General features: G+C 36.6%; 1 protein-coding gene across 12 annotated transcripts in view; it reads right to left on the bottom strand.

Annotated features, from left to right (window-relative positions):
* Positions 1-446: 446 nt before the first annotated feature.
* fnbp1b (formin binding protein 1b) overlaps positions 447-11701 on the bottom strand; it is a 174279-nt gene continuing 163024 nt past the window's right edge. For 8 of the 12 annotated variants that reach the window (XM_087300641.2, XM_087300606.1, XM_087300612.1 and 5 more), the window contains one exon: positions 1872-3427. In XM_087300641.2, coding sequence (XP_087156767.1) covers positions 3420-3427 — 8 coding nt within the window. In that variant the 3' untranslated portion in view covers positions 1872-3419. Of the gene's footprint in view, positions 3428-11701 lie in introns of all 12 variants that reach the window. The other 4 variants (XR_015519925.2, XR_015519927.2, XR_015519926.2 and 1 more) reach the window with 2 other exon arrangements.

Below are 11701 nucleotides of genomic sequence, written 5' to 3'. Positions count from 1 at the left end.
TTTGAAGCTGTTTGTCTCAAAAAAAAAAAATTATTAGTTGCACCTTGGAAAAGTGCAACTGAAGGGCACTTGAAGACACACAAACAGCGTAAATCTGATTTTTAGTTTGAAAAAAAATAAGCATGACGACCAAAAGATTGTTTTTAAAGGTGCAGTATGTAAGTTTGACACCCAGTGGTTGAACTAAGTATTGCATTCCTGGATCAAAACACATGCAAGCACAGGTTGCCAGATTGATGACACCAACAGGAGTGTGCATGACTATCGAGCCTAAAGGCTGATTTAGGTCGTGTTCTTAATAAAAGCAACGGCACACGATAGAAGGAGCATTTGCCATGTTAAATTAAGCTTCTGTCCTAACCAACAGATGAAATTTAGATTTTAGAAAAGGCTTCTATTTCTCACAGATGAACAACAGGATAAACTGACAATGATCACCTCAGGTACACCACATGTGCTTTATTCAGTGTTAAATGCTAATAATGTGAGTGTGAACGCCATTTTACATGACATTTATTGCCATACTACTGAAAGCAGCAGCAGATCTTCAAAACAAAATAAACCGTTTGAAATTGAACTTTAGAACTCAAAACCAACTCGTGTTTCAACATCTACATTTAATAATGTTAAAGAGGTTTAATATGTATTAATTAGATAAACCATACCATTTCATTGGAGTGCAGCGAGTGCACTATTCTGTGCTTCTGAATGGCTGTATTTAAATTTCTGACATTTTGAGTTTGGTGCAAAGAGCCAAATTGCTTATCACTGCAAATCTCGTCATGTAGCGTGTTGCTAGGACACAGGGTTACAATGTAACCTGCTCACCTAATGTTAATGTCCATAATATTTATATTATTTGCACTTTAATAACCACCTCAAGTGGAACTCTGAATCTGAGACTCATTTTGGAGTCTGCTACTGTGCACCAGAGGTCGCATTTTGGTCACAGACACATGTTTAAAAGCCTTCCTGACTGGATGAATGAATTAAATACGCAGTTTTCCACCAAGGCAACCCGGGCTGCTGAAATATAATTGGCTAAACTGGCATTGGGCGGGTTAAAATAACCAAAACAAAGACAGACATTACGGCACGTAACGCACATTTTCCAAGCAGAATATCTGACTTCAGCATTGTTTTTCAGATAAAAAAAGAATGTTCACTTAAGCATGTTTCTTAAATATCTGCAAACATATTATGGTATTTTTATGCTTTAGAAGAGTCAAAAGCGTACATACAGCACCTTTAATGTATTCGTAACAATTATGCTCACCAAGGCTGCATTTATTTAATGAAGAACAGCAAAATCTGTCATATTCTGAAATGTTATTACAAATTTAAGCTTGTTTCATATTATTAAAAATTAATATTATTCATATTGTGAGGTTTTTGTGGCTTCAAGCGCTTTATAATCCTTGCTACACTACCAAAATTAATAATCAAAAGCTTTATTGATAAATGAAATACTATATCAGCACAACATCATAACATTAAAATGATTTCTGAAGGTGAGACTAAAGAGTAACGATGCTCAAAATTCAGCATTTCAACACAGGATTCAATTCCATCTTAAAAATACGTCAAAATATAAAGCAGTTCTGTTGAATTGTGATAACATTTAAGAATTTTGCTGCTTTTCCTATATTTTTCAGTCAAATAAACACAGCCTTAATTAGCATTTTCATCTTCACCGGTGTGATTCTGGATGAAATGCAGCACTTACAGTTGAAGTCTGAATTATTAGCCCCGCTGTATAATTTTCTCCCAATTTCTGTTTAATGAAGACAAGATTTTTTTCAACACATTTCTAAACAGAATAGATTTAATAACTCATTTCTAATAACTGATTTATTTTATCTTTGCCATGATGACAGTAAATAATATTTGACTAGATACTTTTCAGGATACAAGTATTTAGCTTAAAATGACATTTAAAGACTTAATTATTAGGTTAATTAGGCAAGTTATTGTATAACAGTGTTTGTTTTGTAGATCAGTGGTCCTCAACCTCCAGGCCACGGACCAATTGGTAATCAATTATCAATTGGTAATCAAAAATCAATTGTTTCTGTTTTATTTATTATCTGAGTCTGAAGGATCTTTTAATTTGAATAATCTTTTATTTTGAAAAATGACCATATACTCTCGCTTACATCTCGGCCACTTGAGCGCCCAAATTTAACCCTCAAGCAGCAAAATGAGTAGGAAACAGAAGTCTTTGGAAAGTTTCTTTGCGTACGGGAAAAAGCCCAGTGAAAGTTCTGTGAACTGCCAAGGAATAGATCCGCAACCCATTTGTCAACAAATAGGGTAAATCCATCATGTCTGTGCAAGAAGATCAAATGCTGGAGATCTCAAATGACGGCGGCCTTATAGGGGCTGTTCGCATATCACGTCTTTTCTAAAGTTCACGCAAGTTCGTTTTTTTCAATGAAGGTGTGCAGCTTGCGCGTGCAAGAGACGTGTCATGCTAGCGCCTTCCAGATGCACCCAGTTGAACGAATGCCTCAAGGAGTGCACCGATAGTTACTCGATAATAACAGACCATTCAGCTTGTATTAAATATACATATTTCGGTAGACTAATGATCTGCAGTGGCCTTGTAATTTTCTCCATAAATAAAACTTGTATCTGAGTGACAGCTTGTCATCCTCTGAAAAAACAGTCAATGGTTCGCGGTAAAATTGTAAAGTGTTGACCAGTTTGCGGTGATAAAAATGTTGAGGACCACTGCTGTAGTTAATTGAAAAAGGGGGCTAATAATATTGAAAACTGCTTTTATAAAAATTAAAAACTGCTTTTATTATAGCCGAAATAAAACAAATAAGAATTTCTCCAGAAGAAAAAATATTATAGGAAATACTGTAAAAAAATTCCTTGCTCTGTTGAACATCATTTGGGAAATATATATATATATATATATATATATATATATATATATATAACAAAAACACACAGGAGGGCTCATAATCTTGGCTTCAACTGTATATCATCCGCAACTTTCGCTCCTTTTACAGACCACATTCCCAGGTTTTTAGTTTATTATTGACCAAAGGATCTGAAGCCAGGCCAAACACACACACACACACACACACACACACACACACACACATTCATTCACTCACACAGGCTGAAAGAAACGAACATTAGCGTCGTTCAGCAGCGATGAAGAGCCGTAAAGCAAAAATGATATACGCAGATCATATTCACCTCATTATAAAATAACACACAGGTCATAATAAATCTAAAAGTCGTCATATTTCTCTGATGTCACTGTTAATGTCACACTCTACAGAGTCTCTAGAGCCTGTCACTCTGGTTTCGTTTCTGTATTTTGTGTCTGTCTCTCCTTGGCTGTAGTTTCTCCAACATGCGGCTGCTGTTTGCCCTGCACCACTGAGTCCTCCTTCCATACTTTACGAATCTGCAGTCATACAAACAGACAAACAAACAGATGAAAAAAACAAAAAAACAAAAAAAAAAACAAAAACAAAGAAAAACATGTTAGACTTGGTGAATGGATGGATCCGTGCATTATATGAAAGGCTTTTCACACATACTTTAACCCTGGATTGTCTTATTTTGTTGGCTGTTATATATCTGTTATAATAAGTTTTTTTTTTTTTTAAGTTTTTAGGTTACAATGTCCCGAATTTTGCTTGTCAACCTTGAGCCAATTGTAATCAAGTGTTTTGGTTCAATTTGGAATTTCCCCAACCACCACAGTGCCCGGGGGGACCAGAGTGAGTGCTCCGACTCAAGGCCATATTGCTTTTTGCGCATTCTATTTTGTCGCCCTCTGGAGTTTTTGTATTGCCTGTTTTGTTCTGAGTAGATTTCTTTGCACCTACGGATCATTAACAGCCGGCTAATAGGAACCCAAGCTGCAGCACCTGGAGGCGGGGACTTGAGCGGCCATCCAGACGCGGAGTTGTGCTCCTTACCGTACGTTCACACCGAAAGCGGCGAGAGCGTCCAAGGTCGCTCTGGCCGCCCTGGCGACAACGCTGTCTGCCTTCAGCTCCTGCGGCGAGAGCGTCAAAACTCGCTACATTGATCTCATATTTAAAGGAGCCTTTGCAGCATATCAGTTACATTCCTGCATAAAACATGTTTCTAGCGTGAAAATGTTGCGCACTTCTTATCAAATTCATACAACAATGGAAGATCAAGTTGCATGTGGTGTGCCTTTGCTCTATTTATCCAATATGTGTCCATATGTCTGAAATATCCTGAAGCAGCAGTACTGTTTTGTACTGTCACATCGCGTGAGATTCCCGCTTTTTAAAGATAAATTTATATAACATTAATGAACATCAGTAACTCGCCAGTAACTTATTTAATGCATGTTCCTGTAATTAAACATTGTAAATAATGGGAAATCCGGCGACCGCAATAATCAAACCCTTGGGAACAACTGTGGTCGGAACCAAAGTTCACAGGTCTGTGTTCTCTGAACTGCTATCAAGCGATGGACGTCTTCATTCTGATTGCTTGCCGCCGAACCGCGTCATAGCTCATTACCATAAAGTTGACTTCATTTCAACTCTCCTCGACGCTCACGCCGGCAAAGACGCGCCGCGCTGCTCCTCGCCGCCTATCGCCGCCGGCTCTCATTGAAAATGAATGACTTCCGGCTACTTTGACGCTCTCGCCGCTTTCGGTGTGAACGTACGGTTAAGTGTTCAGCCTTAGTTTTGTTGTGATTCCTCTCATACTTTGTTTTTACTTTGTTTGTTTATCTTAATAAATTCCCCTAGACCAATCCATGTGTGTTCTCCCTCATGGCTGTGGATGTAACAAGAGTGGATTATGTTTTTGATCAAAAAGGATGAGGGGTTGATGGATTATAAAAAGGAATGAGGATGTGCATGAATAATTTATAATTATAACAATTTTCCATTAAAAATAATTTTGATGTACAGTTGAAGTCAGAATTATTAGCCCCACCTTAGATTTTTTTCTTTTTTAAATATTTCCGAAATGATGTTTAACAGTGCAACGAAATTTTCACAGTATGTCTGATAATATTTTTTCTTCTGGAGAAAGTCTTATTTGTTTTATTTCGGCTAGAATAAAAGCAGTTTTTAATTTTTTAAACACCATTTTAAGGACAAAATTATTAGCCCTTTTTAAGCTATATATTTTTTTTTGATAGTCTACAAAACAAACCATCATTATACAATAACTTGCCTAATTACCCTAACCTGCCTAGTTAATCTAATTAACCTATTTAAACCTTTGAATGTCACTTTAAGCTGTATAGAAGTGTCTAGAAAAATATTATTTACTGTCATCATGGCAAAGATAAAATAATTATTAGAAATGACTTATTAAAAATATTATGTTTAGAAATGTGTTGAAAAAAATCTCTCTGTTAAACAGAAATTGGGGAAAAACAAACAGGGGGCCTAATAATTCTAACTTCAACTGTATGCACTGCATGCAAGTGTTTTTTAAAATATTTATTAGTTTATTAATATATTATTATTTACTATTAAAATGTAGTAAAAATTGTATTTATTATTGTTTTTATTTTTAATTATTATTTACTTTTTGTCATCAATTTTAGTTAATTAATTTAATTTTTAAAAATCTATTTTTAAACTTTAGTTAATTAAAAAATTAATTTGTTTTCATACTTAAATTTTTTATTCAGTTTTAATAAATTAATTATTTGTTTTCAAACAAATAACTCGGTGACATTTTTAGTGTTGCTTGTTTTAGAAATTTGAATTCAATTACTCATTTCTTTATTTCTTCATTACAATTTTGAATTATTTCACTTTAAAACTATATTATAATATATAGTTTATATTATTTTACTTTAAAAGTATATGCAATCAATTCATACAGTCTAAAATAATGAACAAGATAATCCAGGGTTAAAAACGACCAAGAAAACAAGTGTGAAAAGCCCCTAAACACACACATATATGATATTTCATGTATATGCTTAAAATGAGCTGTACACTTGTAAAATGGGTTGAAAAAAATGAGCATATAAACACACAGAATAGTTTCCAGTATGATACATAATATGCATGACGTGTTGATAAGAGTAATTCGATCTCTTTCGTTCAATTCACAAACAAATCACAGCCTGAAACGCACTCAAACATGCATTTATGCAGAGAAGGAAAAAAAACTGTCAAAGTTTCAGTAAAACAGAAACAGGCCACTCAGGAGAAGTTGTTTTTCCCAATGTTCCCTCTGTCGGTTTTTAAATTCACTGCTTATGCATGTGTGTGTAATAATGGAGACATTAATAACTTGTAAAGTAAGTTCATGCATGTTTAAACTAAAACGCACATTCCAACCCAACATTCAGAAGAAACCCCAAAGCTGTCATAGGCAGTCAAACACAATATGATTAGCTGGATTTTTTTTTCATTCTCACACACACACACAGGGTTAACACACTCAACTAGTACTCTATCTCACCCTCAGAAAGATAAACCCTTCTCCAGGAAAACAGCTCTGCGAGGAAACATCCACAAAAAACATATCTAATAGCTAAACTAGACCGTTTAAGAGCACGTCATCATTTTGCCAAGTATGATGTGATCCTGGATAAACATCTATGTTGATCCTGGAACATCATCTTTGTTGGAAAATGTAATCCATACCTATTCCCTACCCCTAAACCCAACCATAACTGTAAATCATTCCCAAGATCAGAGAGGAATAATAGTTGGATAACAATCATGTAGAAGTGCTTAAACCTAACTGTACGCTTAAATTTAAAACGGTAAACATATCTCTTGATTCTGATTGGCTGATTGGAATGTTGTTCCAGGATCACCACATATTTTAATCCAGGAACATGTCCTACTTGGTGAAATCCGGTTGGTGCTATGAGGAATAAAGAGCAGGAGAACCAAACATGCTTGTGTGGATGTCAAGAAAAACTGAGCAAAACCGGGGAAAATTGTAGCATTATTAGTTTGAACTATGCGATGAACGTGATGCGAATAAATAAGCTCCATAACAGTATGGGTGTCTAATACTGAACTCTATATTGTTTTTTCTGGATAGCTCTGAAAATGATAATTAACAAATATTTTGCTCAGTGTGTGTTGATGCTGCACTGAAAAAAAAAAAAATAATTGGATTTTTATTTTATTTTTATTTTAAGGTAAGTGGACACAAATATTTTATATGAGCTGAGTTTAAACAAACAAACTAAATGTAGAAATGTTCAACTTAATTTGTTTAAATTCATTTCATTTGTTTGCAACCACATCTTAAAAATAGTGAGTAAATCCAATTAATTAATATTTTTTAGTGTGGTATTTTGGCTGGTTTAATCCTAGGCCACAAGTTCATGGGTATTTTTGTAAATTGAGTTTTTCTTCTTTCATTTGGGAAAGAAATAAAGGTAACACTTTAAAATAAGGTTCATTAGTTAATGCATTTACTAACACGAACTAATCATGAACAACACTTGTACAGCATTTATTAATCATAATTGAACATTTACTAATGCATTATTAACATTCTAGTTCATGCTTGGTAACATTAGTTAATGCAGTTAACATGAACTAACAATGAACTACTGTATTTTCATTAACTAACGTTTATTAACATGAATAAATACAGTAGTAAATGTATTGTTCATTGTTTGTTCATGTTATTAAATGGATTACTTAACATTAACAAATGAACCTTATTGTAAAGTGTGACCGACATACAGTATATATTATTCACACACGCGCGTTTAAAAAAACACGTTTACATGAAAATGTAAAAACGATTATGAAACGATGTCAAGAGCATGCCAAACCAACAGGTGGCGATATATCTCTAACCGTAAAGTCATGTTGGCCAATCAGAAAACAATAAAAACAGTTATCCACTTGTATAGTGTGACGTCACGTGAAGTGGCTTCCAGGTCCAATCGCTTTATCAAACTGTATGGGTTTATTTTCTTTCGAAAATCACAATCGCAATATATATATATATATATTGATAAGTCTCTGATGTCCTTAGAGTGTGTATGTGAAGGTTCAGCTCGAAATTTGTTACTATTGCTTTAAATTCAAATGAGGTTGTTCTCCCAGCCCATTCACTTTAATGTGTGGTATGACTTAAAAAGTGGTCATAAACGAATAATTTCTCAATTCAAATACAACGACTTAACAAGTCAATTATTTCTCCCAGTTGGCTGTCAACATGGTGTATTTTGGTTGATCAGCCATTGCGCAGACATGTGTCTTGTAAACAATGAAGATCACTGCATAAAACCCAAAGCTAGGAAATAATAGTAATAATAAGCCAAATGTTTGACATTTTATTGTATTTTTGCGGTAACTTACTAGTAGCACTGTTGCCAGAAAGTTACCCCAACTGCCTCTTTACAGTAATTACCTGTAAATGTGTTTTACAGTAACAGGGCCATACTGCAATTTACATATTTTTTACTTACTGCAACTTCTTTTTATGATAAAATGCCCTTTATTTTAATTTTACAGTATGAAAACTTTACAGTAGTTTACTGTAATTTTATACTAGCAGTTCAAAACTTACAATTTAATAAATTCCAAACAATTGACTGTGTACCTACAGAGGCAGTACTTGAGTACTTTGATTACAGTAGAATACCACACATTCCTAATATGCAGTAAGTTACTGTAAAAATGTAAAATGACCAATAAACCAAAGCACTTGAGGGGGGTCAATCATGGTGTGCAGCATCCACTTGGATGATGTGACGGCAGCCACAGGATATTGGTGCCACTGCGCTCACCACACACCAGCTATTGTGGAGAGACAGTGATAAAATTCTGTGAATGGGAATGATTGAGAGGCCTTGATCGGTAAGAGCCGATGGAGAGAATTTGGCCAGGACACTGGGGTTACACCCCTACTCTTTAGTAGTGTCATGGAATTTAATGACCCTAGAGAGTTGGGACCTGACAGTATAGCGTACCCTTCACTATACTGGGGCATTAGGACCCCCTGCTGGTCTCACTAACACCACTTCCAACAGCAACCTAGTTTTCCTATGTTGTCTTCCATCCAGGCACTGACCAGGCTCAGCCCTGCTTAGCTTCAGTGAGTAACTGGTCTTGGGCTGCAGGGTGATATGGCTGTGGCACAGTGTACTAGACCCCAAGATTTTTAAAACTCTTGACAAACAAATGTTTGGTTTCAGTGACACAATAGGGACAGTTCACACAGAATGCGTTTTTCCTTTCAAATGTACTACTTTACGATTGTTTTCCATGTTTTTCAGATGCCGTGTGAAGTTAAAAGAAGCCTTACACCCAGTGCAGCTCATCACTGTTAGTTCCAAAGCAGTTGACCAATTAGAAAAGCTCAGAGTTGGGACAATAATTCCATGTTTCTGTTCACGAATACCCAGTGGCGTAGCGGACGGGCCCACAGGGCATGCACCGTGGGGGGGCCCCGTGTGATTAGGGGGCCCGCGTCATCGCGGTTTTCAATAATTGAAAATTCAGCAACCGCAATAATCAAACTCTTGGGAACAACTGTGGTCGGAACCAAAGTTCACAGGTCTGTGTTCTCTAAACACCTCTCAAGCGGTGGACTACTTCATTCTGATTGCTTGCCGCCGAACCGCATCATATCATTGCTCAAAGTTGACTTGATTTGATCTCTCGTTGACGCTCACACCGGAGAAGACGCGCCACACTGTTTCTCGGTGCCGGTTCTCATTGAAAATGAATGACTTCTGGCTACTTTGACGCTCTCGCCGATTTCGGTTTCGGTTCGCTCCTCAGTTTATGAAGGCTTCTCCGCGTTGTCGCTCCACCCCGCCCCCCTTTCCCGCTCTATGTGATCGCTCCTTAATTTGTGATCGCTTCCCCGCGATCGTCTCCCGCGATCGCCCTCCCCCCAATCATCAAGGGGCCCCCGTCAGTGATCCCTGCAGGGGGGCCTCTGCATTTTGCGCTACGACACTGCGAATACCCTCATGCTTTGTCTTTATTGTTTTATTTATGTGCTTTTTTAAAAACCATTTCAAAGCATTGCGTCTTGTTTTTTAGATGTGAATGAGCTCATACTGTGGAAAAGCTGGTTTTTAAAAATACCCATGTTCGTGTGGACAGGGCGATATTATTGAACCACATCATAATTGAAACTATATAAAAAAACAAAAATGTATATTTTATAACTTACTAAAAATTTAGTGGAATTTTGATTGTTTTTAGTAAAGTTAAAACAAACTTTTATCATATTAAAGCTATTATGACAGTACCATAGCTATATATATATCTCACACCCAAACATAACAGCCATAAAACCCATAATCTGACAAGTATTAGCAAATGATGATTTAACAATTAAGGTTTCCTAAAAACATTTGCTACTTGTAAACGTTATTCTTCCTATTGCTTAAAGCTGATGCCAATGTGAGCGTAAAAATCATTTTTCAGGAACAAACATTATTTTTAACTCTATGATCTAGGCTGGACTGTACGTTTATTTACAATGACTACGTATGAAAAAAGTAGAAAAACTTGCACGTATCTCCACATATGTGTTGCATTTGCGTGTAGATTTAACTGGAACAATCTAACATGCGCTGCATCTCAATACTACAAGATACTACCAAAGTCCTTTTAAGACAAGTCATTTCACTCGGCGGCCATCATTGAAGCGCCTCTCTACAGTATGCTCGGGCATTCTGTTTGAATAAGGAAATATTAAATTCCCCAAAACTTTTTAAAGCTTACGATTAATTTCATATTAGGAATCGACAATAAAATTCAACAACAACTGTCTCATTAGTTTCATTTCTATATCGATCGATGATTGGCTCCTGTACTAGAAGGCGGTCTTTCTTCGCCACAAAGCGATCGATGATTGACTACTGTACTAGAAGGCGGGCTTTATTCACCATATAGGTATCGATTATTAGCTCCTGAACTAGTAGGCAGGCTTTATTTGCCATATAGCGATCGATGATTGGCTCCTATACTAGGAAGGCGGGCTTTATTCGCTATGTAATGATCAATGATTGGCTTCTGTACTAGAAGGCGGGCTTTATTCGCCATCAATCGATTGATAATTGGCTCCTGTACTAGAAGGTGGGCTTTAATCGCCATATAGCAATCGATGATTGGCTCCTGTACTAGAAGGCGGGCTTTATTCGCCATATAGCGATCGATGATTGGCTCCTGAACTAGAAGGCGAGATTTATTTGCCATATAGCAATCGATGATTGCCTTCTATACTAGAAGGCGGGCTTTATTCGCCATATAGCAATTGATGATTGGCTTCTGTACTAGAAGGCGGGCTTTATTCGCAATATAGCGATCGATGATTGGCTTCTGTACTAGAAGGCGGGCTTTATTCGCCATATAGTGATCGATGATTGGCTCCTGTACTAGAAGGTGGGCTTTATTCACCTTATAGCGATTGATAATTGGCTCCTGTACTAGAAGGTGGGCTTTTGTTTGCCAGAAATCAATCGATGATTGGCTCCTGTACTAGAAGGCGGGCTTTATCCACCATATAGCGATCGATGATTGCCTCCTGTACTAGAAGGCGGGCTTTATCAGCCATATAGCGATCGATAATTAGCTCCTGTACTAGAAGGCAGACTTTATCCGCCATATAGCGACCAATGATTGGCTTCTGTACTAGTAGATGGGGCTTTATTCGCCATTTTGACGGTTACACTTTCCCCATTCAAAAAGATACGAGTAACATGTCTTGTGTGTTCTAC

This window comes from Danio rerio, chromosome 21, assembly GCF_052040795.2.
Source record: "Danio rerio strain M-AB ecotype USA chromosome 21, GRCz13ab, whole genome shotgun sequence".
In the NCBI taxonomy this organism is placed as follows: domain Eukaryota; kingdom Metazoa; phylum Chordata; class Actinopteri; order Cypriniformes; family Danionidae; genus Danio; species Danio rerio.
This window is presented reverse-complemented; position numbering and strand designations above follow the sequence as displayed.